This window comes from Ictalurus punctatus, chromosome 20 (genome assembly GCF_001660625.3).
Source record: "Ictalurus punctatus breed USDA103 chromosome 20, Coco_2.0, whole genome shotgun sequence".
NCBI lineage: Eukaryota > Metazoa > Chordata > Actinopteri > Siluriformes > Ictaluridae > Ictalurus > Ictalurus punctatus.
Window position 1 is genome coordinate 645,742 of NC_030435.2, and position 27,324 is coordinate 673,065.

General features: G+C 41.7%; 1 protein-coding gene and 1 long non-coding RNA gene across 3 annotated transcripts; one reads left to right on the plus strand and one right to left on the minus strand.

Moving 5' to 3' along the window:
• The first annotated feature begins 294 nt into the window (after positions 1–294).
• jph1b (junctophilin 1b) lies at positions 295–24,258 on the plus strand. 2 transcript variants are annotated; one of them, XM_017495530.3, is made up of 6 exons: positions 295–956; positions 5,953–6,706; positions 15,062–15,180; positions 19,960–20,642; positions 20,953–21,050; positions 21,651–24,258. In XM_017495530.3, the coding sequence occupies exons 1-5, from the start codon at positions 578–580 to the stop codon at positions 21,031–21,033; spliced, it is 2,016 nt and encodes a 671-aa protein (XP_017351019.1). In that variant the 5' UTR covers positions 295–577; the 3' UTR covers positions 21,034–21,050; positions 21,651–24,258. The 2 variants fall into 2 exon arrangements, with proteins under 2 accessions (XP_017351019.1, XP_017351020.1); XM_017495531.3 differs by having other exon boundaries at positions 21,767–24,258.
• Positions 12,407–27,201, minus strand: LOC128635601 (uncharacterized). Its single transcript, XR_008398551.1, has 3 exons — positions 26,851–27,201; positions 26,644–26,706; positions 12,407–13,909 (listed from the first exon to the last, which is right to left on the minus strand). It is a non-coding gene; the product is annotated as an uncharacterized LOC128635601 (long non-coding RNA).
• Between the last annotated feature and the right edge of the window lie 123 nt (positions 27,202–27,324).

A 27,324-nucleotide genomic window follows, 5' to 3' on the forward strand; every position in this document is an offset into this window, starting at 1 on the left:
ATAAATGATTCGAACTGTACGTGTTTTGCTGTTCATTAAATGAGGGAGTTGCTGGAAATACTTTGACTCTGGAAAAAGTCTCAGGAAGTTACAGATCCCCTGAATCAGTAGGAGACTGTTCTTGACGTTTTTTTTTTTTTTTTTTTTTTTTTTTTTTTTTAAATATATATTATTATTTATTAATATTCATTAGTGCTTGAGAACCGATTCTCCAAAAAAAAAAAAGATTCACTTAAAAAGAATCATTTAAGAGGGGGGAAGGAACCGATTCGTTCCCGAGTCTCCCCTCATCACTACTTTTGGTCTCTGCTCCGTTCTCCTCCTCTCTCGCGCTCCGGAGGGAGAGAGAGGACCATAAAGCGACTAACGGCGCTGACAGCGCGTGCGGCCTCCGGTGTGCGCACGCGCTCCCCTCCACCGACGTCGAGCCAGATGCGCGCGGATACCCGACTCTCACCGTTTTCCAGGCACCGCTTTCTCAGAATTCATCCCTTTATCACGAATCCTCGCGTCTGATCAGCCGAGCTACGACACAGCCACCGAGGCGCGCGCGGTTTGTTTTGTTGTTGGAAGCTGAATGACGGGCGGCCGGTTCGACTTCGACGATGGCGGAACGTACTGCGGAGGCTGGGCGGACGGCAAAGCCCACGGGCACGGCGTCTGCACCGGCCCCAAGGGCCAGGGCGAGTACTCGGGTTCGTGGCGCAACGGCTTCGAGGCGGTCGGCGTTTACACGTGGCCCAGCGGCAACACGTACCAGGGCCACTGGGCGCAGGGCAAGCGGCACGGACTCGGTGTGGAGGCCAAGGGCCGGTGGCTTTACCGGGGAGAGTGGAGCCACGGGCTGAAGGGGCGCTACGGCGTGCGCCAGAGTCTCAACACCTCCGCCAGGTACGAGGGCACGTGGAGTAACGGGCTGCAGGACGGCTACGGAGTCGAGACCTACGGGGACGGGGGTGAGTTTCAGGGGCTGAAGCTCCAGTCACCTGAGGCCTCTTAATGTCTATATGATCTATACACGAGTTAAGATTGCACTGCCTTATAACACGCCATGAAGACTTTATAAGACGACATAAGGTTGTATAAGGATGCATATAAACAGTTTATGTAAGACTAAATATTAATACTGCAGTATATCTCAGAAGGCAGAGTATGTGAGTCATATGACCAATTTAAATAAGCTTATATATATATATATATATATATATATATATATATATATATATATATATATATATATATATATATATATATAACACCCCATATAAGACTTTACAAGACGACATAAGGTCGTATAAGGCGAAGTATAAAGACTTTATGTAAGACTGAATAGTAATACTGCAAGCTATTACAGGAGAGAGAATATGAAATATCTGTCATTTATATAAGCTTTTATACAACACTTCATTCAAGACTTATGTAAGATGACATAAGGTTGTATGAGGCTACATATCAAGACTTTATATAACACCTAACATTAAGACTGAAATATTATTAGGGCAGATGAGATTACACGCTGTATAAGACTGAATATAAACAAACATTTCAGTCATATTTATACAAGCTTACAGCTAACATGTCATCAAGACTTTATAACACTGCATAAGGTTGTGCAACAGCACAAGGCTACTTATAAAGATTTTGCATAAGATGATATATTAAGACAGTTTGTTTGAGACGACAGAAGATGAAGTGTCAATATTATGACTCGTGTATATAAGCTTATACAAAACACTTCATATAAGACTTTATAAGATGACATAAGGTTATATAAGACTGCAAAGCTACGTATAAAGATATATTTACATAAGACTAAACCATAACACTGCAATACGTCTGAAAGCAGAAGATGAAATGTCACTCATGATGAATCGATATAAACTTATATACAAGACTTCACATAAGAATATCTATCTATATATAAGTACATAAAGCTAGATGAAGATTGTATATATATATATATGAATATATACAGTATATAGTACTATATACGACTTAAGGCTGCATATACGATTGTGTACCGTATAAGACTTTATATTAGGCAGATTAATCAGACTGGATGTAAAATGACATAGGAGCCTGCATAGTAAGTGACATATGACAGCTTAACGGAGAGTCTTCAACTTATTTAAAACTACATAAGGCTACATATCAGATTATACTGCATATGATTCCATATGAGTCTACATGTTAGGACTTTATATGACTGCACAGGCTACATAAGACTGAATAGTAAGCCTGTGTACGTGTATATAATGACTGCATATCCCCACCGCACAGGGCTGCATATAAGACTACATACGCTATAAGGCTTCATATAAGGCAGAACATTAAAACTGGTTATGAATACTTATAAAACCACATATTAAAACTCACACATGACATTCTTAAGCTTATTCAAAATGACATAGGACTACATAAGGCTGTGTGTCAGATGGTACTGTATATAACTCTATACAAGGCTACATATTAGCACTTTATAAGACTGCATATAAGGCTAAAATTGCCTATTTAAATGTAAATAAGACTACATAACATTACATAAAAGGCTTCATAAGACTGAATAGTAAGACAGCAAGATCATGCTATAAGATTGTGTACAGCCTATGACCTCATATAAGACAGAATATCAAGACTGGATAAGATTACGTATTAAGATAAGACCGTCTTATAAGACAGTTTAATGAAGTGTTAGTCGTGAACTTATATAAGACTACATAGGACCACATAAGGCTGGCTACATATCAGATTGTACGGTATATAATTCCATTACGTGACATATTAAGACGGCATATACGCCTACATACAGCGACATAACATATATAAGACTACATAACACTGGTTATTAAGACTGCATGTAAGACTAGTACAAGACAGCGTAATACTGTTTAGTGAAGTGTCAGTTATAGGACTACATAAGACTAAATATCAGATTGTACAGTATATAACTCCATATAAGGCTACGTATTAGGACTATGACTTCATATGACTAAGAGTGCATACCTCATGTAAGACTGTATAGAATTCCGTATACAATTACACTAGATTATATGTGAGACTTTATACATAAGGCGCATGTGTCCATGTATAAGATTAAGATTTCTTAGTCTATATAAGATAGTAAGGCACTTTATATGAGACTTTATAAGAATACATTAGGCTGTATAGCTGAAGATTTTATAGTAAGGCTATGTATATAATGATTAATAAATAACATATGAAGGCATATAAGATTTCATATAAGGCCTGGATAGTAAATGAAATAAGTATTAACACATATACACTTATATACCCTATGTGCATGTATTAAGACTGAATAACACTTCTTAGAAGCCTTTACGAGAATGTCATGTAAGGATAAAGATCAGGAGACTTTATATAAGGCTAAAATGCAAATGAATTGTAATAATTAATAGTATGTATATAATGACTGGTTTATTTAAATGACTTCCATGGCAGTCCTGTATAAATGCGTCTATAACCTGCGTATGCAGTCTACATACGGTATGTAATATAACGTTATATAAAACTGTAGTGTATATATGAATGTATATTAGGACTGAGTTTATTCCTGCGTTTGTGAGATGTTTGTTTTTATGCCCGCTTTCTCGAACTTTCGCGGTCATGTTTAAAAGTGTTTACACGTATATCTGAGTCGGACCTGCGCTGCATGATTGATGGCATTGGACTGGACCGGTCAGTCATAGAGGTCACGGGTAATAATAGTAACATCTGCTACACTTCAGATCAGAGTAGCTGTGAACCGACACGGAGCTGAAGATCAGCATCGATCCGGGTTTGGTCGGAGTTTGAGTTCAGCAGATTGGAAACGTTTGAGTTAATGAAATGATCGTGTGCTGAAATAACTACGTAAAGCCACGTGTATAGTAATCGTAATGGGCGTGGCCTTTTATACTCGGGGGAAACTTGTGATCTGATTCTTAGAAGATATTAAATCAAGCTTTCTGTTGTGATATTGCCTTTTAAAATGGTGAGCGCAGAACGTGACACGACTGTACAACGTCGATGGGACGGAATGAATAAATGTCGCGGCGTGTTGCGTAATCTAACAGAAATTAATATTTTAATAATTACAGAAAGATGACGTGTGATGAAGCAGAGTTACTAAAAGTTACCACGGTAAAGTAGATTTTTCCCCCCATTAACAGCACGTCCCGTAGTGCGTCATTCCTCCAATACCACAGCAGTTTACCAGCGACTACAACTTTCAGCATTTCTATCTATTTATAGTTACATTTAATGTTGTAGAACGTCCATGAAACAAGTTAGTTCCTGTTCTCACTCACATTATAGCAGCTATAAACGCTCTCTCCCTCACGAGCCCTCTCTTTTTCTCTCAAAAAATAACCAAAAACGCTTGTCGTCTTTCCGAGAAACCGCAAAGGAGCGTAAACGTGTCTGTCCCGAAGATGTCGGAAAACTTCAAATGACAGCTTTATCTCCGGCTGTCACAAAAATCGCTGACACTGGAGACTCCTTCCATACACGTTATATATATATATAAATGTCTCTTTACAGAAAACGTCAACGATTATACGTGTTTTTAATCCGTTTATTATCACCGGAGCGTCCGTTACCAACGTCCCTGTGAGTGATCTGTTGCTATGGAAATGATAACGTATTAGAACGAGCGCATTAATATAAACCTGCGATTGATGTCGCAGCTGTGCTACCGTCAGTGCTGCTGTTATAGAGAACTAATCAACACCTTCTGACCAATCACAGTCCCCGAATACTAAAACCGCTGTGGTGTGATGTGTCATAATAATTATACTGTATAAATATCTTAAATCAGAGATTAATATGAAATTAGGGCTCAGATCTGGTCAAATCTGTGTGTTACGTACATATATATATATATATATATAATATAATAGCTCTGCTACACAAATCTACTTCCTCTTTCATAGCTTCAGCCCACATTATCGACGAGGTCCGAGGGGGCGTGAGGGAGACAGGTCGTCCCAGCGGAAAAGATGAACCTTGTTTTGTGAATAAACCAGAGTTATGATTGGCTTAAGCTACAAATCTCTCCACATCTCGGGTTACTTCCATGTTTTAAAATAGCGCTGTGTGTTCAGGACGGAGAAATGGCAGCGACGACTGTCCACTCCACACACTCGTCATTCCACAGCTCCAGTTACACACAATGCAGAGCAGAGCGTTTAGCATGTGCTGATAGGAAACTCTTCATATCGTGACTTTTTTTGGGGTTAATTTTCACTATAACATCATCACAACCTGTGGTTTGTCTTCTAAACTTTTATAGAAGTCTGGTCTGGTGAGCAGGCCGTGATGCTCGTGTCCTTAGAGGACCGGTGTCCTTATCATGTCCTCAGAACGGGATTTTATGAAGCACAGAGTCGCTCCTCAGCTAGACAGCGTCCCCTCGAGAGGAGCTCGGGGTCATGACCACGATGACACTATCGTTCCTGTTGAATATATTGATATGTAGTTTTATCCCATGAGTCTGTAGTAGAATCTTCAACACACAGGACAACGATATAAAGCGGATCTGTTCATATTATAATAATAAATCCGCCATCTGTTTTATTTGCTTGCTAAAATTTGCTTTTAATGAAAGCTTTCTGGTAATGGATCAATATCAGCATATATCGCTTTATATTATTATTATTATTATTATTATTATTATTATCATTATTATGTTGAATTCTGGACTGTGATTGGTCAGAAGGTGTTGATTAGTTTTCTATAACAGCGGCTCTGACAGTAGCGCAGGATTATATTAACGCGCTGGTTCTTATACGTTATCGTTTCTATAGTAACGGCTGATTCACAGGGGCGTGTACAATAAAAACGTGTGTAATCGTTGATGTGGTGAGGTTTTCTATGAGCGAATGTATATTTGACGCTAGACAGCTGGTGCGTTGTGTTAAGATGCTATTTAACCCCTGTATGTGTGATTGACAGGTACGTTTCAGGGCCAGTGGATGGGCGGGATGCGTCACGGTTACGGCGTGAGACAGAGCGTGCCGTATGGCATGGCTGCCGTGATCCGCTCGCCGCTGCGCACCTCCCTCGCCTCCCTGCGCAGCGAACAGAGCAACGGTTCCGTCCTGAACGAGCGCTCCTCGGACAGTCCGGCGGGGACACGCGGGGGCTTCGTCCTCAATGTCCACAGCGACGGCGAGCTCAGCTCAGGCAGGAAGAAAGGTCTGTTCCGGCGTGGCTCACTGTTCGGCAGCCTGAGGCAGCTGAGGAAGTCGGACTCACGTTCTTCCATCTCGAGTAAGCGTAGCTCGGCACGCAGCGACGCCGCCATGAGCCACATCAGCTCTAGCGACGCCAACTCCACGCTCAGCTTCGGAGAGGACGAGGACAACGCTCCGACCGAGGACAACGTTGATGCAACCACCACCGAGTCGTACACGGGAGAGTGGAAGAACGACAAGCGCAGCGGCTTCGGCATCAGCGAGCGCTCCAACGGCATGAAGTACGAGGGCGAGTGGGCCAACAACAAACGCCACGGCTACGGCTGCACCGTGTTTCCCGACGGCTCCCGCGAGGAGGGCAAGTACAAGAACAACGTGCTTGTGAGGGGCATCAAGAAGCAGCTCATTCCGCTGAAGAACGCCAAGACCAAACAGAAGGTGGAGCGTGCTGTTGAAGGCGCAATCAGAGCGGCCGCCATCGCCAGGACGAAAGTGGAGATCGCCACCTCCAGGTGAGTGCACGCCACTGGGAAAAAATATGGTAGGGGTGACAAGTTCGCCAACATGATGATATTACCGATGATGTTATTGTCACAGATTGTCACCATACCGTTTTCTGCTTGCCGATGTCATCGGACTTCATCTTAGAGAAGCCAGTAGCTGATTGGGTGCTAAAAGTTCCCCGCTAGTTCCCTTTTTAATCGATTATTTATATAATGTTATCCTGTGTGTTACACTGTAAACATCAGCAGAGCGAAATACCGTCATAACGTCATGTATCCTGGAAACATCTCGATCGTTTCTGCTGTAACACTAAGCAGGTTCTCTTCAGTCTGAAGAATCACGCCGACGTCGCATAATCATTCATGAACATTTTCCTGAGGGAAACGTTCCTGCTATTCTTCTAAACACTGCTGAGTAAGGAGCAAATAAAAATAATAGGACGTGAAAAATGACAGATGTTTAGGGACCCGTGGGAATTGTGGGTAGAGCCAGATCTGTACAGAACCTCCATAAACTTCAGGAGGTAGTGAAGACAGGAAGAGATGGAGATGCGCAGAAATAAACAGGAGGAAACATTACGTTTAATTTGACCCATGAATTAAAGTAGCTGGACATCGTACTTCAAATAATCTACTTTACACGTCGGGCTCTGTGGAGAGGAAGACGTGGTGAGTGTTTATCCGCTGAGGATCACGTGAAATTACAAATCAACGTCATCTCCATGCTTGTGCTGGTCATTTTATGTACCTGTGACGATTAAAAGCCAAAGATAAAATGACACCAAATAGCATCATTAACGTGTACGTGTCGGTCGTTAACGTAACGTGTACGTGTCGGTCGTTAACGTAACGTGTACGTGTCGGTCGTTAACGTAACGTGTACGTGTCGGTCGTTAACGTAACGTGTACGTGTCGTTAAGGACGAATCTCGCACGTGTTGAAATCGATGAAAGATTGTCTTTTGTTAGGATTTGTTTAAGATCAGTTTAATATCACTCTGTTTAGCGTTAGCAGACATTGGGCTGCTTCTTGTTTTAAGTGATTAATCTGGTGTCTTAAGCACTCGGTTTCATTTCGTCAGCGATGCTTTTCTGGCCACAGTTTGGGTTCCTTCAGGAGATTAGACCTGTTCAGCTGAGGTGATTCAGACACTTTAAAAACATAACGACCGAACAACCGAACAAACAAAAAAAATCTGATTTGGGGAGGAATCAGACAGTTTGAGATAAAGAGGACGAGTGAGGGACAGAGAGACAGACAGGAAAGGATATAGAGTTACAGAGAAAGGGGAGGAGGGGAAACTTTGAGATAGAGAGAGAGAGAGAGAGAGAGAGAGAGAGAGAGAGAGAGAGAGAGATCCGTCCTGTTGAATAGAATAGTGTGTTCACATGAGTGCCGTTATTAGCCCCCAGGCTAAAGCTCTCTCTGAGCAGCTAATCAATGCAGAGCTGAGCGGATGTGTTAGTGATGAAATCACAGCGGCGTTGAGAGCAGCTGCATGGGAAACTTCAAACTGCACAATACATCACTTACTAATCATCATCATCATCATCATCATCATCACACTACTCCTGTCTGTACAATACTGACACGAGATTTTAATCAGGCTTGTTTTGTCTGAATTACGGCTTTCACACAAACGTGACTTGCTCCAAATAATGCAGGATTGTCTTTAACGGTTACACAGTTACAAAGTCCATACACACAAAGTCCCGCCTCCATATCACGTCCGTTTACACAAAGCCCCGCCTCCCAATCACGTCCATGTACACAAAGCCCCGCCTCCCAATTACATCCATTTGTACAAAGCCCCGCCTCCCAATCACGTCCATGTACACAAAGCCCCGCCTCCCAATCACATCCATTTGTACAAAGTCCCGCCTCCCAATCACATCCATTTGTACAAAATCCCACCTCCCAATCACGTCCATGTACACAAAGCCCCGCCTCCCAATCACATCCATGTGTACAGATTTCTTCCTCCGATATAATACTTTGTGTTAACTTTACCCTGTACGTCAAGTCCCGCCTCCCTACCACGCCCATATACACAAAACCATTGTCCCAATCGTAGCCATGTACACAGAACCTCGCCTCTTAAACATGCCCATGTACACAAAGTCCCAGAACTATTTCCTAATGCTAATTTTTACCACGCCGTGTCGTTTTATCATTCTTGCTAACATTAGAGAGTGCTGGAACTCGTTGGCTAATTTTGGCTGGCTATTTGCTAGTGATGCAGGGTTTAACAGTTGCTAGCATGATATTTACACTAACAAAACATTAATCTGTTAAATGGCTTGTTAAGATCTTATGATCTCAGCTAGCATCCCGCAGTCACACGGGCAAGAATCAGTATCGTATTGTTATTTCTACTTTCTTACAGCAAAAATCTGTAACTGCACCTTGGTAGCATTAATGGCTAGCTGTGAGTGTGCTACTGCTGTACATATGCTATATAAATACTGAAAACTTTTCCTGTCACATTAAACTGAGCGCTTCACCAGTTAGCACACACAGATATGCTAGTTTCCCTTCTATAAATATACTAAGCCACTCATCACCTCTGAAACCAAATATCTAGCCGAATAGCTAGAATGCTCTTCCCCTCGTCTTTCACTCTATAAGCAGCTTTAGTGCGTGAATTAGCCTAGCAAGCTAAATCAGGGAGTGTAAATGAATACTTCACAGATAAATGCTAATGCTGCTAATAATGACCGAAAGCTAGTCGAGCCTGTTAGCATCCCAGGAATGAGACAGCGCTAGCTGGTCCTCGCTAGTTCCCAAACTGTATTTTGAGATGTGAGTTATGCTAATTCACAGTGAAATTTTATACGTTAACTAATTGGTTTGTTGGCTACGTCAGCATTTTTGGATAAAGCCACTACTCGGTTTTGTGATAACGTGCAAATTAGCAAGCTACAAGCTGTTAATAATTGGATATTAGCACATTATGCTAACTTTGCTACTAAAAAGCTCATTAGAAATAAAACATTATAATCATTATAATCATTATTATTATTATTATTATTGCTATGAATCTATTTTTACTGAATAAACAGTATGTGTGTGTGTGTGTGTGTGTGTGTGTGTGTGTGTGTGTGTGTGTGTGTGTGTATTACAGTAAAATACTGAGTGATGGGGTGGTGTGAGTTACTGTAACCTCCCTGAAGTTGATTATTTTCCTATAACAGCGTATTTTCCTATAACAAGTGTTTTATTCCTCTTACACCACAGCAGTTCACCAACAGTTACAGTTTTTATTTATGAAAGTATGACGTCATATGTTTTATCATATAGCAGCTATAAACAGTCGCTCCCTCACCAGCCTCTATTTTGTCGCTCTCTCTTCAAATTAATAATAATAATTATTATTATTATTAATAAATTAATAAATAAATAAAACAGATTGTCCTGTTACTGCAAAGAAGCGTAAACTCCTCTGTCCTGAAGATGTCGGAAACCTTAAAGTTCCAGCTTCACCTCTGACAGTTACACAGCGCTGACACTGGAGACTCCTTCCATACACGTTAAATAAATACACGTCTCCTAACAGATCAACGATTACACACGTCTTTTAATCTGTTAGTATTAGCGGAGCGTCTGCCGTACAAAGTCTACGTTAATATGTCAGAGCTGCTGTTCTAGAAGATTAATCAACATCTTCTGACCAATCAGTATCCAGGACTCAGCAGCGCTGAGGGATAAATGACAGGAGCCGCACTGGGATGTCGTCTTGATGAGAGTTTTATTGAAACAGTTAGAGCGGCCCGGAGCAGCGCTACGAATTAAATCTCTCTCTGTGCATTTGAATGCTGTTATGGAGAGCAGAGATAAGCACTGAGGGGGACTTGAGGAATGTGAAGAGAGAGAGCGTGAGAGACCGACATTCTCTCTCTCTCTCTCTCTCTCTCTCTCTCTCTGTCTCTCTCGCTGCTTACTGACTAAATAAGGCAAGGCAGGATTTGGCTCCTCAGCGCTGACGAGAATAAAACGCTGCGACTGATACAGTAGTCGATCTGTGTGCGCCTATCATCTGTTGGAGCACTCAGCAGACCGAGCATGTTTAGTGAGTGTGTGTGTGTGTGTGTATGTGTGTGTGTGTGTGTGTGTGTGTGTGTGTAGCCCCTGCACTCAAGCAGCTATTCATGTCCATGAAGCTGGTCAGCGTTTCACTGTGTTTGTTTTCCACATAGAATCTTTTAAATGCTCAAATTAATGAAGAGTTAGTTTTAAACCATGAAGCTAATCGGAAGTTACCGCGTCATTCTAACGCACGCTTCCATGCTGTTTTTTTCACCGATTATTGTAATTGTTCTCGCGTTTCCTATTCAAGACGTTTTACGATTTGAAAAACTCACTAACTAGCTCTCGGTGTCGTGGCTATGAGACCGGAAAATAGTTTGCTTGTTTATTTATTTATTTATTATTGTTGTGTTTTCGTATTTGTACTTGCTTTAATGACGTTTTAAAAAGCATCACATTAAGTGTACATTAAGGTTCCTTTAACGTAATTTATATACTGTATGAAATACCGATGCATATTTAATGCTATAATAATTAAAGTTTGTATTAATCTATGATTTTTTAAAACACTATATTAAATGAGTCCACTATATGAGATAATTAATATTTGTAGCGGTTAATTGGCATAGGTGAGGCTAGACAGAGGGTGCCAATATTTATACCCCTTGACCTGAGTTCACCTGGTTCAAAATGATGAAATTTAATTGATGTATATTTATGCATGGACAGAATTCATGTATTAAGTCACATTTTTAAAAATAGCAGTTAACTTTATTAATGCCGACCCTCGGGATTGATTAATGTTAACTACAGTATTAATAATTTTAAATGTTAAGTGCTACGTCATCTCGAATCCTGTCCCAGTCGTCTTCTCGTATTGTGCTCGGGGATGTCCTGTATTGCCTTATATGGTCAGTGTTTCCTGTCCTTGTTGCCATGGTAGTTTTCTCTGTTGGTGTTGTTCTGCATTTAAACTCTATTTCAGGGCAATAATAAATGTAATAATAATAATAAATCAGCAGTCACATCGCGTAGTGCGGCGTTTGGTTTTGCCTTTTAACACAGTTGCACTGAACGTGAAAAATAAAGAAATAAATGAAAGTTGAGAAGATAGAGGAAGGTCCAGGCCGATACGGGGTACACGTGCCTGCCGTAGTGCTCGGCCTGTGCCATGTGTTTAATTACACGTTGATAAAGAATTGTATTCGTATTTATTCCACTTCCTCGCCGTCTCTCGGGCTTTTTCACTTCCAAATGTGTTTACTGTCATGTTTTCCTGGGTTTGACCCCTGCCTGATTATTTATGATTATTAGTAACGATCTTCCCCTCGGGGATTTTTGTCTGCTGGTGTTTTCTGAAAGTATATATTCATACAATAATCATTCTTTTGTATTAGTTTTCATTAAAAATGCAAACGAGGTAATAGACGACTAAATCTGTTTTCATTTGCATGGCATAAAAACATACAAACAAAACTAATTAATTATTCAGGTTTATATATTTCACAAATTCAAGTTAATGAAAGAGGAAAAAAAAAAAACAAAGTCAAAACTACTCAAAAAAATTTCCAGATAAAACCCTCAGTGTGTGTGTGTGTGTGTGTGTGTGTGTGTGTGTGTGTGTGTGTAATAATGTAGATGTTTTTTTTTTTTCTTCTGAAATAAATGACTCGCGGGGGAAACGGTTTATTTAGAGGAAACGTAAATGATAATGAACCGAGTGTCTGGATACTGAGAATATTTCAGCACAAATGGACTACATGCTAAGTTTTAGGAAATAAAGATTACAATAAAGGATTTAATAAAAAGAGATTTTAAAACACTGGTTACACTTCAACCTGACAGGAGTTTACTTACAGTAAGGAGCTGGGATAAATATATTATATATATATATATTTATGGATAAATATATACAAATGCGGTGCTTATATAAATAACTGCCTGCTTCTTATGACATATTTTGGAAGTCACTGATCTATAAATTGACTCGTTCATTTCAAAAACCTAAACACAGTGCAGAACAAAAGGGTTCATAACTTACCACGCTATAGAAAAAACAAAAACCAGGATGCTTTGACCATATAAGGAACGGCGGGGGGGTCAGCGGGGACAGAATCGACGTGGAAATGCCGCACAGTGACACAGGACTTTGTGTGATGTGTACTTGGTACGTCTCTCTTTAATAGCCTGTTCTTTTCTAGTTAAAGTTTTGTTAAACCCTCGTGATTTCGGCGCACCGTGAGAAGTGTGTCTCCTCGCAACAGCGTCCTCGTTATCCCATGATACCTGATTAATCGTGTAATTACACTGAGCTCGAATCTCTTCATCTGCCCCAGGCTCTGCGCAGTGTGTTTCTGGAGAGATTAACCTGCGCAGATTGACGAGTCTGTAATCCGCCGCTGAATCTGTTGCATCGTATTTGTGTTCGGCGAAGCGGAAGCGTCTCGTGTCTGTGTACCTGAACACCGTGGGGATGCGTTTCACATAATCCGGCGCCAAAAGTCCAGTAAACACATCTACACACAGAGCACGGGTCCTCGGAATATCTATTTCTATTCCATTCCATTCCATTCCATTCCACTAAGGCCTGTGGCCTGGGCAGGTCTGAGGTCTGGGTGGCTCTGATCAATAAAGCTACTTGTGTCTTATATTTTGCACATACTTCAAGGCAGGATCGCGTTCAAACGCCTACGATGAGAGGATCCCGTCATCATCATCATCGTTATCGTCATAGTTCTGTTCAGTATTCTCAGCGAACGAGTTCCAGGAACGTGTGAAAAACACGGCAGAGAGACGGGACTGTCAGTGTGACATTTTATTTACTCATGCAGTATTATTTCAGTACTAAACACGATCAATAATCGTCCTGGTGACAGTTTAATACCGGCTCATTCTCAACGCTTGCTCTGTTTATTCTGTGAATATGAGAAAGAGAGACACAGAGAGGACGATGCAAGCGTTTCTAAACGACAGAGCGAGGATGTGCTCGTCTTGACATCTTTATCTGCAACACTGAGAGAGTGGGTGGATTGTGTGTGTGTGTGTGTGTGTGTGTGTGTGTGTGTGTGTGTTGGATTGGGGGGACTGCTGCCAAATTAAAACCTCGGAATTTCTGCAACTGCTCCATCTGTCGCCAAGGAGATGATCTCCGTCTCCGTCTCTGCTCTGTACCCTGTTACACGCAGCCTATTGAAAATATAAAGAATGCAACAGTACAGCGAGATGAACTAGTGTGTGCTTTTTTTCTTTTCCACACTCGCATGTGTGCTCTTCATCTCCACCGATGTTCAGCGAGGACATTCTCATCGCTCTTCAAGGCGTAGTGATGTTCGTAGCTTTAGGACTTTTGTGTTAAGATCATTTAACTCGTAATAATGGTTGAGTGAGCATCATACTGAACTCTCTCTCTCTCTCTCTCTCTCTCTCTCTCTCTCTCTCTCTCTCTCTCTTTCTTCACTGCTGTGGAGATTAAATTCTTCCCGTCAGTCAGAAGACGCACCTACGCACCTACCATAACCGAAAAACCCCCAAAAAACACGCCTGCGCTTTTCACGCTCCTATTTACGACTGTGTTTATGACACCGCAACTCTGACTTCAGTTAAATGATACAGAAATGTATTGAAATCTTGACGGATTAAAATTGAAGCAAGCGCGAGTAATTTATTAATTTAATAATAACGTTAAATTATAAATCTGATTGGTCGCTGGTAAAGATGTCGATCAATTTTCTATAACGGCGGCTCTGACTGTAGCGCAGCCGCGACTCACAGGTTTATATTAACGCGTTATCGTTTCTATAGTAACAGCTCGTTCATTAATATGCTGGAGTTTTCTCCAGAGTAAGGAGATGTTTATGAAACATTCTTAGGAAGGAGTCTCCAGTGTCAGCGCTGTGTAACAGTCAGAGGTGAAGCTGTAACTTTATGTTTTCCCACATCTTCATCACAGAGGAGTTTACACTCCATTTGTCTTATTAAGTTGAAGAGAGGGAAGAAAGAGCGAGGGAAGAAAGAGAGAGAGTAGAGAGAGGGCGGTGAGGGGACGAGTGTTTATAGCTGCTATACCGTAAGTGAGAACAGGAACGGACTCGTTTCAGTGACGTTCCACAACGTTAAATATAACTATACATTTTTTTTTAGCAAATAAAAATTGAACGTTGGCAAGGGACAGTGCTATAAGAGGAATAAACGTGTGTTTTCATTATGAGCCGAATGTATTTGTTTATTAATTTCCTTTTCATTTTGGTTTGAATGAATTTGACCTCATTGTACACACTCTGGTCAGCACATTGTATTTTAACGTTCTTTTATAAACTGATAAAAACATTCTTTTCCCAGAACGGCCCACGCCAGAGCTAAAGCAGAGGCTGCAGACCAGGCAGCGCTCGCAGCATGCCAGGATTCAGACGTGGCTCGTACCGTGGCCCGAGAGCTTTCGCCCTCCTTCCGTCAGCCAGGTATTCCCCTCACACACACACACACACACACACACACACACACACACAATCTTACGTCCAAATGTGACTTCCATCCTTGACATTACCATTTATTCAAAAAACTAATTTCCATCATTCTTTATGAACTGGTCAGATTTGTTTGGTGATATTTAGTCATGTTTTTCGGTGTAAATTTCTGCCTACATAAAAGTGCTGGATGATAAAATCCACACTGGCACACAAACATTTAAACACAAGCTCCACGGGTCTGTCCTTGGCTTTGTGTCGGTCTTGACTTCGCCTTTATTCAGGAAGAGAACGTTAAGCAGATGTAAATGCAAATGAGTTCTGAAAGGAGGACGCATATCATTTGCATATCTTTTCTGCTGTTATTACCGGCCGTCAGTTCGTGCCGCATTTAAAAGTGAGGCGATTATTTTCATTATTTCAGGACAGCGTGAGGGTCCACTTCAATTCAGCGCGTCAAGAAAATTCTACAGCGTCGCTTTTAAGTTGATTCTCGAGTACAGAACATTGAGATTTCCATTCAGTTCCATTCAACACCTCCGCTTTCGAGATTGCAGAGAAAATGTTTTTTTTGCATATCAGGAACCCTTAAATTCTGCCAATGTCTGATCTCAAATCTACTTTCTCACCCAATAATTGATTCCAAAACCTCAAACCTACCAACAACCAGTTTCAAACCATAAGCACCATCCAGTCCCTGGTTTCAGATGCACAAAGTCTTTCCACTGCTTGTTTCACACCACCAATTCTACTCAGTTGCTGGTGTAAACAGATTCTACTGTTAGTTCCAAACCCTAAAAATAATCTAGCGGCAGGTCTCAGATCCTCAAACCCACAAGAAGTCTGGCCTCAAACTTCCAAACACAACAGCTTGTATCAAACCCGACCAATATTTAATACCAAGTTGATAATCACACCTAATCACACCTATCCCTAACCCAAACTCTATCCCTAACTCTATCCCAAACTCTATCCCTAACTCTAACCCAAACTCTAACCCAAACTCTATCCCTAACTCAAAATTCTACCAAAACTGTTCACAAACCCTCTAAATCCATCTAATAGCTAGCTGTAAACCATTACATCCACCTAACATGTGGTCTCAAAGCTCTAATTTGACAAAAAGTTGGTCTAAAATCCCATTTTAAGTTAAATTATTCTCTAGCTAATTTTAAGAAATATTACAATTATATTGTAAAATAGTTTTTAGAATAAATTGTGTGCAGTTATCGTCTGTACTGTAAATCTGAATGATAGAATAGAAAAACACTAAATTAGCATTTTTCCTTGTTTTTCTCTCCGTCACACAGCGATTACGTCATCCTTTGGGGCAGGTTTGTCTCCCTGCTCTCTGCCCTTCCTGGATTGCTGTAATAGCTTCCTTTGTCTTGTCCAGATTCAGGCACTGCAGTACTGTATGGGTATCGCTGCCAAGAGACACAATGCAGCTAGTGTTTGTGTAGGCTGTGAAAACAACCGCGCATGCTAGTCTCGTCTCTGACCTCACATCGGTTCACACATTTGTCCTTGATAAAGCTGACACAGGGTCAGTGTGGGATCAGGCTTCAGAGATTTATACTTGATGTAGCCAAAGAACTTTGGTTAACTGGCGATATTACTCACTTTAGATGATTAGGGATATGATTGGGGAATCTTGATTGATCACCATTCCACAAATGATCAAGTCAGTGAAGGTTGACTACAAGCCCAATTCCGAAAAAGTTGGGACAGTTTGGAAAATGCACAAAAAACAAACAAACAAACAAAAATAGTTCAGTTCACTCTGTACTGGATTGAAAACACATTATTAACACATTATTTGATGTTTTACTTTGTGAATTAAATTTATTTTTGAAAATATACACTCATTTCAAATCTGATGACTGCAACACACGCCAAAAACGTTGGGACAGTCGACTGTTTAGCGCTGTGTGACATCAGATTTTCTTTTAATAACACGTATTAAGCGTTTGGACGCTGAGTGAAGACTCCAGTTGGTTAAATCCAGCGAGCGGAATTTTCCCCATTCATCCATTACGCATTTCTTCAGCTGCGTGACTCTACAGGGACTTCGGTGCCTTATTTTGCGCTTCATAATGCGCCACACGTTCTCAATGGGAGACGGGTCAGGACTGCAGCAGGCCACGCTCGCACCCGCTCTCTCTGCTCACGCAACCACGCGCTTGGAATCCGGGCAGAATGTGGTGTGGTGTTGTCCTGCTCTGGATGGAGACATATGTTGCTCCAAAATGTGTACATATCTTTCTGCATTAACACTGACACGCCCCCATACCATGGGCACTGACACACCCCCATACCATGGGCACTGACACGCCCCCATACCATGGGCACTGACACGCCCCCATACCATTGGCACTGACACGCCCTCATACCATGGGCACTGACACGCCACCATACCATGGGCACTGACACCCCCCCCATACCATGGGCACTGACACGCCACCATACCATTGGCACTGACACGCCCCCGTACCATGGGCACTGACACGCCCCTATACCATGGGCACTGACACGCCACCATACCATTGGCACTGACACGCCCCCATACCATGGGCACTGACACGCCACCATACCATTGGCACTGACACGCCCCCATACCATGGGCACTGACACGCCACCATACCATTGGCACTGACACGCCCCCATACCATGGGCACTGACACGCCCCTATACCATGGGCACTGACACGCCACCATACCATTGGCACTGACACGCCCCCATACCATGGGCACTGACACGCCCCCATACCATGGGCACTGACACGCCCCCATACCATGACAGACGCTGGCTTTTGGACCTGACGGTGATAACAGCTCAGACGGTCCTTTTCCTCTTCGCCCTGGAGAACACGACGGCCATTTTGTCCAAAAACTATTTGAAACGTCGACTCGTCGGACCACGAAACACAATTCCACTGTACTACTGTGTATCTCAGATGAGACCGAGCCCAGAGAAGTGGGCGGAGTTTCTGGACAGTGTTGATGTACGGCCTCTGCTTTGCATAGTAAAGCCTTAACTTGTATCTGTGGATGCAGCGGCGAATGGTGTCGAGTGACAAAAAGGTTTACCGCCATATTCCCGAGCCCATGTCAGGATCTCCGTTACAGACTCATGAGGGTTTTTAAGACGGTGACGTCTGAGGGAGCGGAGATCACACGCATTCAGAAGCGGTTTTCGGCCCCGCCCTTTACACACCGAGATTTGACCGGATTCCTCGAATCTTTTAATTATATTGTGCATGTAGAAGGTGAAACGCCCAAAATCCTACCGGTTTGTCTTTGGGGAACGTTCTTCTCAAAGTGTTGGATTATTTGCTGACGCATCTGTGCGCAGATCGGCGAGCCTCGACCCGTCCTCGCTCTTGAAGGTCTAGACCTTTTTTGGAGGCTCGTTATATTCTATGATTAGACGATCGCCTCGCCTGTTTCACATCACCGTCTTCTTTCAACTTCTCACATCACTATGAGTCCTAAACTGCCCCTGTCCCAACTTTTTTGGAACTTGTTGCGTGTATCAATTTCAAAGTAAATGTTTACCTTCAAAAAAAACTATGCGGTTGATTAGTTAAAACATCAAACACCTCGTCTTTATACGTTTCTTGTTTAAACACAAGTCAAAGTACATTTACACTTCACTCCTCTTTGTTTTTATTAGCATTTTACATTCTGTCCCAACTCTTCCGGAATCAGGCTGTAGTTTTAACACTTTTCACAAATCCTATGTATGGGATTGGAAAGGATAAAAACTTTGAACCAACGCCAGTGACCTTTTGCTTCTCAGTGAGGACAGTTCAGGCTGTAGCTTGACCTACCAAACCCCCATATAAAAATAACCACAAACCTTCCTTTCAGGACTCGAACGGTTGGCTGTTGATATTGATGGTGCACTTCAGTCCAGCAAAATGTTTTCATTCTTAATAGAAAAAAAGTTCTGGTGAATGAGTTTTCTCCCTCTTGTATAAGACCAGTTCTCCTCCAGCTCTTCGGAGTGTCGGCTGTGTGAAGTGTCGGATAAACAGAGTGATTTACAGGCCCATCTATGGCCGGATCTGGACTCGCCGCAGTAAGGGTTCTAGAAAGCCCACCCGTGTCAGCTGCACGACCGTGTCGGCTCCGTGAAGAATCTGAAGAATGCGTGAAGGCTTACACTCCATTCGTAAAGCAGAATCGGACTCTCCTGCCGTGTATAAACACTGACGGGACTCAACAGAGACAGGGTCAGAACGGGAAAGACAGCGAGTGAGCGCTTTGTGTAGAATTCTCTTGAATTTATGCTTTCGACATAGGAAGACGAATACACAATACCATTCGAGGGGTTACAATACTGTTGCTAGGCAACTGAAAAATCGGGGCACCAAGCAATTCCTAACTAATGACTAAGGCGAATGAGTTAGCTAGCCCATAGCTATTAGGTATTTTATGCACAGAGTTAGAGTAGAAGCGAGGCAGAATGATCAGGAATGTCACCATGTTCCTCAGATGTCTTGGTGAAGTCCAAAGAAAACAATACAATTTCACTTCACCTCGACTGCTAATGGAACTTCCATGGGTTCCGCCATATTGAAGAATATTTAATCAACTTCATGTTGTCGGTAAATCTAGTAAGGAACGGGTCATTTGAATTAATCTTCTCAGTTAACATGGAGAATATGCAATGCGGCATGTTGAAAGCATTCGTATTATCATTGTAGATCAATTATTTCATATATTCAGTATATTTTCGGCATAATCACGGTATGTATTTCCTTTAAAGGCCCTGATTACATCAAGCAAAAGTTCTCCAGCGAACCGATAGAGATTAAAGAAGTCATCGAAGAGAAAAAAGAGAAAACTCCTTCAGGAAGCCCTCATTTCTATCGCAAGGGCACTACGCCCCCCCAAACGCCCACCCACAGCCCGGGTCCGACTCCTCCTCCCTCACCCCCACCCAGCAAAAAGAAATCCTTCTTCAACCGAAGCGCATCAAAACCTACCAAAGAGAGCGTAGTGGAGAGCCTAGCGGCCAGCGTCGTCCCCAAAACCGCCCCCAGGGTGCCGGCCAAACAGGAAGTGAAGCAAGAACAGGTGTCTTCTTCTTCTCTTGCGTCCTATAAGCCCTTGGCGCCGGTCGCCAACTCCTCAAGTCCCGGAAACGGCGCGGTCCATTCGCAGTACCACAGCTACTTCGTGAAGGCGGAAGTGTCCATCCCACCCGAGGAGCCGGAGGAGGAGGAGGAGGAAAAGCAAGAAAATCAGACTGCCCTCGTCAGGGCGACACCCCCTGTCAAGCAATATCGTACACCTACACCCTCCCTGCCTCCCGCCAAGCTCGCCACGACCAGAGATGTCAAGCCAGAGCCCAAGCTGAAAAAACAAGATTCTCTGAAGCCAAAGAGTCTATCAGAAACCAAGAAAGCAAGCATGGAGATAACCACGGACGTGGTTGAGGAAGAATCAGTGAGTGACCGCCACACACACCCGACTAATCAGAAAATCTCTAGGTGTTTCATTTCAATTGGTTAAATTGGTAAAGCTGAAAAACTTTCCATGTGCTCAAATCAAATCTGCTTAATTTCTCTTTGAATAAAAGATTCGACAGTTTTTCATCAAGCTGTAGGGTTAAGGTTTAGGATGATGTTTGGATTAATATGTTAGTCATGTTAGGCTGAACTGTGTAACAAAGCCTTCAGGAGAAATTTTTTGAAAAATGTACATTTCTGAAAAACTGGTTGAACATTTCTTACGTAATGTCGTCACTGTCCTGCAGGGTCCTAACTCAATACTGGTGGCATTAGTGATGCTGATTAATATCGGGCTAGCCATTATTTTTGTCCACTTCTTGACTTGATGCATCATCAAACTCAGGTAAGACATCATTCACCACAGTACAGAAACATGTCACCTGTGACCTAATATTCACCATTAAACTGCACCATTAAACTTAAACTGCACCATTAAACTGTAGCATTAAACTGTAGCATTAAACTGTAGCATTAAACTGCACCATTAAACGGAACCATTGCTCATCACAGAAGTGGTACTATAAAAGGGTACTTTTGCTGTTCCTTTGCTCAAATATTTCACCTGGGAAAGAAACTGAAGTCATTTAAGTTATGTAACTGAGCCTTAAAGACTACAGTTGTACCCAATATGAAGGGTTCTGGGGACCCACTACCCTGAAGAGCTTAATATTATCTCTATTGATGATATAGTGCTCAACTGATCAGCTGATTATCAGATGACAGGCCTTCCTTTTAGGACTCGAAGGGTTCGTTTACTGGACAAGTCACAATGTTCACTTCAGCGAATGTCGATTTTGTCCTGTCTGATCAGCTAATTCTCAGGTTCTCCATGGGTTGATCAGCTAATTCTCAGGTTCTTTATGGTTTGAATCAGGAGTGCTGATTTCACCTGTGAAGAGCAGCGCATCCCCAGGTGGCAACACTACTTTTTTTTATTTTCCAGGTTCATTTATGCTGCATCTGGAGCAGCTTTTGGTCATCCGTGGCTTTCTAAACAACTTAGCAAGCCAAGCTCTTCTGACATGTAATTGTGGTCCTCTGATTGTTTCGCCTTTTCAGCGAGTTCTTCAGGACGTGCGGCGTAGGCCCCGTAATTCTCTGCGGTTGTATGGACGGCCTTTACAACACGCCGCTCAGACTCAGACACAGGCAAAGGACGACTGGAATTAAGAGCGAAAAAATGGTGGAGTGAAAAAAACGCAGAGTCCCGTAGCCGAGCCCAAGCAGGTCCCCCGCCACCCGCCCCCAACCTCCAGCCCCGCCCCATCCTGACCGTGATTTACGACTCGCTTGGGCTCTGTGAAAGCTGAAGCAAGCACAGTCGTTGGTAAAAGGGGGTGGGGGGGATAAAAATAAAAAAATGTGCTGAGCCAAGCCGTACCCAGTGTGAAGTGCATGGACGGCCTGTTGGAGTGTGTGTGTGTGTGTGTGTGTGTGTGTGTGTGTGTGTGTGTGTGTGTGTCGGTGAGGAGGGGATAACTGGATACGTTTGGCGATGCACTTTTAATTGACAGAAGCGAACAGCTGCCTTACAATTTTACCCTCTGACGTTGTCGGGGGTTGGGGGGGGGGGGGTGTATGTGTGTGTGTGTGCACGCAGTGGGAGGTGAGAGTGTGTGTGTGTGTGTGTGTGTGTGTATGTGTATGTGTCTTCCTTCTGATCTAAACACCGTGCCCATTTAAAAAAAAAAAAAAAAAGAGGCACTCGCCAGTCTTATTGCATTACCCGTCTCTGAAGCCTTGTGGAACACCACCTGCTCGTGTTTTTAGGAGATTAGAGAATGCCACGCCAGGGTGTGGTACAAATTTAACAACTATGTCTTCAGCGTGTTTCTGTGTGTGTGTGTATTTCCTTTTTTTTTTTTTACTTTAAATTGAATAATAATTGTGTATATTTTTGTCCCCTTGCTCCGTGACCGCACGTCGGTCGGATAACGAGCGATGTTCTAGTTGTGGCGTGATTAGCCGACACTTCGAGGTGAATCTTTTTTTTTAATCGGTTCACGTGGAAATGATCACGTGGACGTGAGCAGCTGTGGTGTTGAAGCTCTGTTTGTAAAATTAGAAAGGGATCGCTCTGATACGCGGGTGTTGTAAAATAGCTATAGGATATTATGCATGGTGTTTGTTGGTTTTATTTATTTAGTAATTATTTATTTCTTTTGGGTTAATAGCTGGTTATTGCACTGGATTTTTGCACATGTAGTGGTCCGAGCCGGCGCGGGTTCAGACGTTCTTCCCTCATCACCCCCGTACGCCCTGAACCGTGGTGTTGAATGAATTCAGGATGAGCAAGCGAATGTAGTCAGATGCCTTAAAGGACTTTTTAAACAGTGTTAGAGTTTACCTCGGGAATAAAAAGTAGTGATTTTGGAATTTTGTCTTAATTAATTGGAGGTTTTATTGAGATATATTATTAATCTGTAGTCTATTTATTTATGTGGTGGTGCATGAAGCTGTGGTTTTATTTTACACTAAACTGTACATGGCACTTTTGTGTCTGTATTTGAATAAAAAACATGTTTAAAAAATATATATTTTATATACATAATATGAATATATTTAGTCAGTTGTTCTAAATGATATTGTTATATCCAGCACATGTTTGTTTTTTTTTTTGTTTTTTTTTGGCGGACTTTCTCGTGTGCACGGTATAATTTGAAGGTAGATTATTTTTAGACACATTATTTAAAAGTAGGCATGCGGCGATAATCAGTGATACGATATACCGCGACATTCATCACTTGCAGTATTATTAGCGTGAACACACACACATACAGTTTGGAGATTTTTTCCCCCCTCTGCAAAATCCTGTTTTTTTTCTTCATCAGATCGATTTCTGTCCAGCGATCTTCTTCTCAATCATCATGATATAAAATTGTAATATCGTCACATGCCTATTTAGAAATGTGGTTTTGCGTTATAGAGTGTGTGTGTACAGTATGCGCGGGTGTTTGTGCGTGAGTGTGTGTATGTGTATGTGTGTGTGAGTGTGTGTGTTCGTATATATTTTTGGAGCATTTACAGAGTTTTGTTCGGATTGTAAAAGCATGTGATCAGGAAAGAAGGAATGAAGGAAGGAAAGAGAAGAGAATCGAATGAAAATATAGAGCTTTTCTTTTCTTTTAACTTTTGATATTTAACATTTTTTAATTTATATGCAGTGGCTGTGTAGATGGCTGTGTTCTGTTGTTTTTAATATTTTTATTTAATCCCAAACGGAAGCAAAAAAAAAAAAACCACACAATTAGGTCTAAAATAAGATCCTAAATCACTTCAGTATATACTTCATATTTTTACGCATTTATACAAAGTTCAGCGAAATTTGTCCGTATTTTTCTAAAACAATGAAGCGTCTATGTTTTAATGAAAAAATTATATGACTGTATTTGCATTTAATAATAACGAGTCTTCGGATATATATTTTAAAGTTTTCCTTTTGAAGAAACATCGATGAACATTTTGGTATTGACGGTCCCATTTTTGTTTTTTTTTTTGGAAATTGTTTAAGTTAAAGTATGTTACAATAAAAAATTGTAAATTTTTATGTATGAATGTTTGATGTTTTGAAGTTCATAACTTTGCTGCTCACACTGTGTTGTTTTCCAAAAAGGGAAAGAAAGGATTAGAGGAAGGTTCGATTTGTGCGAGAGTACGAGCACTGAAATCAAAATCATTTCTGTTTTTAAATAAAGGATCAAAATGCAAGTGTTAAAAAGGACCGAATTATTCAAAAATAAAATGTGTTCAAGTTTGAAGATGATTTTATTAAAACTGTAAATTGTCTTCTTTTATTAAATGTTTATCGTTTATTTAAATGCTCCCTAAAAACATATGCTAAAGTCTAAACAGACTAAATTATAAAATATAAAAAATTATAAAATAAGCTTTTTATGAATTCATTTTATTTAAGAATACTTCCTTACACTTATATGATGATAAATCATAAAGGATGAAACATAAATGTTTGAGTTTAAATTTTTTAATAAAATCTGCAGGATCTTGCACAAACCATTTCTAATTTACAAATGCATCTATTTATTTTTTTATTTCACAAGCACTTGTTTTTTCCCTCCACAATAATCCTAACACATGGCAGCGCATCAATTATCTAATAATTTAACTAATTAAATCAAATGACTGTTACATTTTTTAATGAGTGAGTGTTTTGTGAATTCAGTTCTGTCACGTTTGCTCCGTCACACAGGAGTGTCGCACACGCCGGCAGTTACAGGAGCGTTTATTTTAGATCGCAGCAAACTCACAGACCTCGGTGTGAAACCTGCCTGTTGTCTGGGGGATTGGTGCGGCAAAAATAGTGACCAACAGCTGCGCTCTCGCTCTCTCTCTCTCGCTCTCTCTCTCGCTCTCTCTCTAGTTAGCTAGCTAGTAAATGCTAACAGTCAGCCACTCATTGAACAGTAGACGTGTAACTCGATGACTGCACAACCTACACACACTCAGACTCCACCGGTTATACACGTTGAGGGAGCTCACTCACTTGACTCACCACCATTATGTAAAGCCAAAGACCAATCGCTGACCGCCACTGTTCCCAACGACCAATCACTGACCGCCACTGTTCCCAACAACCAATCACTACTGTTCCCAACGACCAATCACTACTGTTCCCAACGACCAATCACTGACCGCCACTGTTTCCAACGACCAGTGACTAAATGTGATTGGTTTCCATTTTAAACGAAGCTTTGTGCAGTTAAAGAAATGTTTCAGTGGCCAAAGTCAAGGTCGAGCTCAGCGTCAGTTTCAGAGCATCTACAGCATGTGAATGAGAGACAGCGACAAACCCCAAGCATGTCAGAACGCACACACGGACTCACGTTTCACTTTTTTTTGAATTGTGTAAAACACACACACACACACGCAGCGGATGGACGATGGCAGATGGAAAGGGATCATGAAGATGGTCACAGGTTTAGTTATTTCTTAATTGCTCTTTTAACATAGTATTATTCTGAGTTCAGGAATAAAACCCTCGGGGACATGCTGTTATCGGATAACAATCAGTGCAGGAGTGCTGTGATGAAGCAGATTACTGTTACCAACCCAAAACTGGTATCTGGGGTATTATAGCTTCCTATAATAATATATAAAAGTTCTATTCCTCTTATACCACAGCAACTTGCCAATTATTAACTTTTTTATTAAAGAAGATCTTTTGTAATCCATTTCTGGTCACATTTAACGTTATGGAACGTCCACAAAACGAGTTACTTCCTGTTCTCACTCACGTTAGAGCAGCTACAGTTTTCTCACTTTCTCTCTCTCTCGAAGTTTCCTAAAGCGTTACCTCCAGTCCTGACACTGGAGACTCCTTCCTTAAATATTAAATAAGCGTCTCCTTACAGAAAACTTCAAATCAACAATTACACACGTTTTTAAATCCTGTTTATTATCAGTGGAGCGTCCGCTGTGCACGTCCCTGCGAACGAGCCGTCACTATAGAAACCATAACGTATCAGAACGAACACGTTAATATAAACTTGCGCCACTGTCATCAAAGCTGCTGTTATAGAGAATTAATCAACACCTTCTGACCAATCAGAAGAGGCGTAGAGTTTTGGTAATACAGTCTATGACTAATGCGCAAAAACGCTGACATGCTCGTCGGAAGTGATCTTTTCTGCTGCAGGATTTTATCTCCATGGAGCTAAACGTCTTTGCGGAAGTGAAGAGAACAGATTGTGACCGTCACCTTCAAAGTCAACTCCACCACCTGCTCCACCTCCAGCTCCTGAGCCGCTACTCTGGACAGTCAGCACATTTTGTTCACCTTTACCTCCGGAGTAATTCTGAAGCGAGGTAAGTTTACACCGAGACCCCTTCACTAGCCCTGTTTTTCTAAACCCCACACAAAACTGCCATTACAGGAAGAATGATGGCCCTGAGGGTCAAAGCTGCACGTCCGAACTCACCTGTTATTACCCGTCAGGTCCTCGTCACCCTCAGGACTTCAGTTCTCTCTCTAACAGCGCCCCCTACAGGACATACAGAGCAGGTGGTGTTTATAAAGGTGTTCTGTCACGTGGCAGATCTTCTACATCCTACATGTGTGCAAAATAACAACACAAAACATTAGGACAAAAAAAAATCCGTTTTTAAAACATATTTTACATTATTACCAGATCCTTTTTCGTGTGCTGATAGGCAGTTCTACACGGATGAAATCAAATCAGGAGAGTTGTGTTTGAAAGTTTCCGGAACATGTAAAAATATTTTCCGGCTCTGGGCTTTTTTTCTGCGTGCAGTTCTGCTCCAGTCTCTCCGGGGTGCTGCAGTGTTGTGTTCACAGAAATGAACACTAAATCAGACAAACTCGCAATAAGTGGAGGAGTTTGCAATTTATTTATTTTTAATTACCGCCGATTCGGGCCGAGACGCGTCATGTGACGTCATCACGACGCGCATTCAGACAGTGGCGTCTTCGATCACGTGCGTCGAGCATGAGTACAGCTGAAAGGTCTCATTTACCAACGAACATCACTGTGAGAGTTCACATATATGTTTATATCATTTCATATATATATAAAGTTATATTTATTGGATTATTATTATTATTATTATTATTATTATTATTAGGGCAGTAGTGGCTTGGT

Bases quoted from the DNA above. Each gene is read 5' to 3' on its own strand.
- jph1b (XM_017495530.3), top strand. From the start codon at position 578: ATGACGGGCGGCCGGTTCGACTTCGACGATGGCGGAACGTACTGCGGA. The intron at 6,707-15,061 runs GTGAGTGCACGC...TTCTTTTCCCAG, and splicing joins GTGGAGATCGCCACCTCCAG to AACGGCCCACGCCAGAGCTA. The intron at 20,643-20,952 runs GTGAGTGACCGC...ACTGTCCTGCAG, and splicing joins ACGTGGTTGAGGAAGAATCA to GGTCCTAACTCAATACTGGT.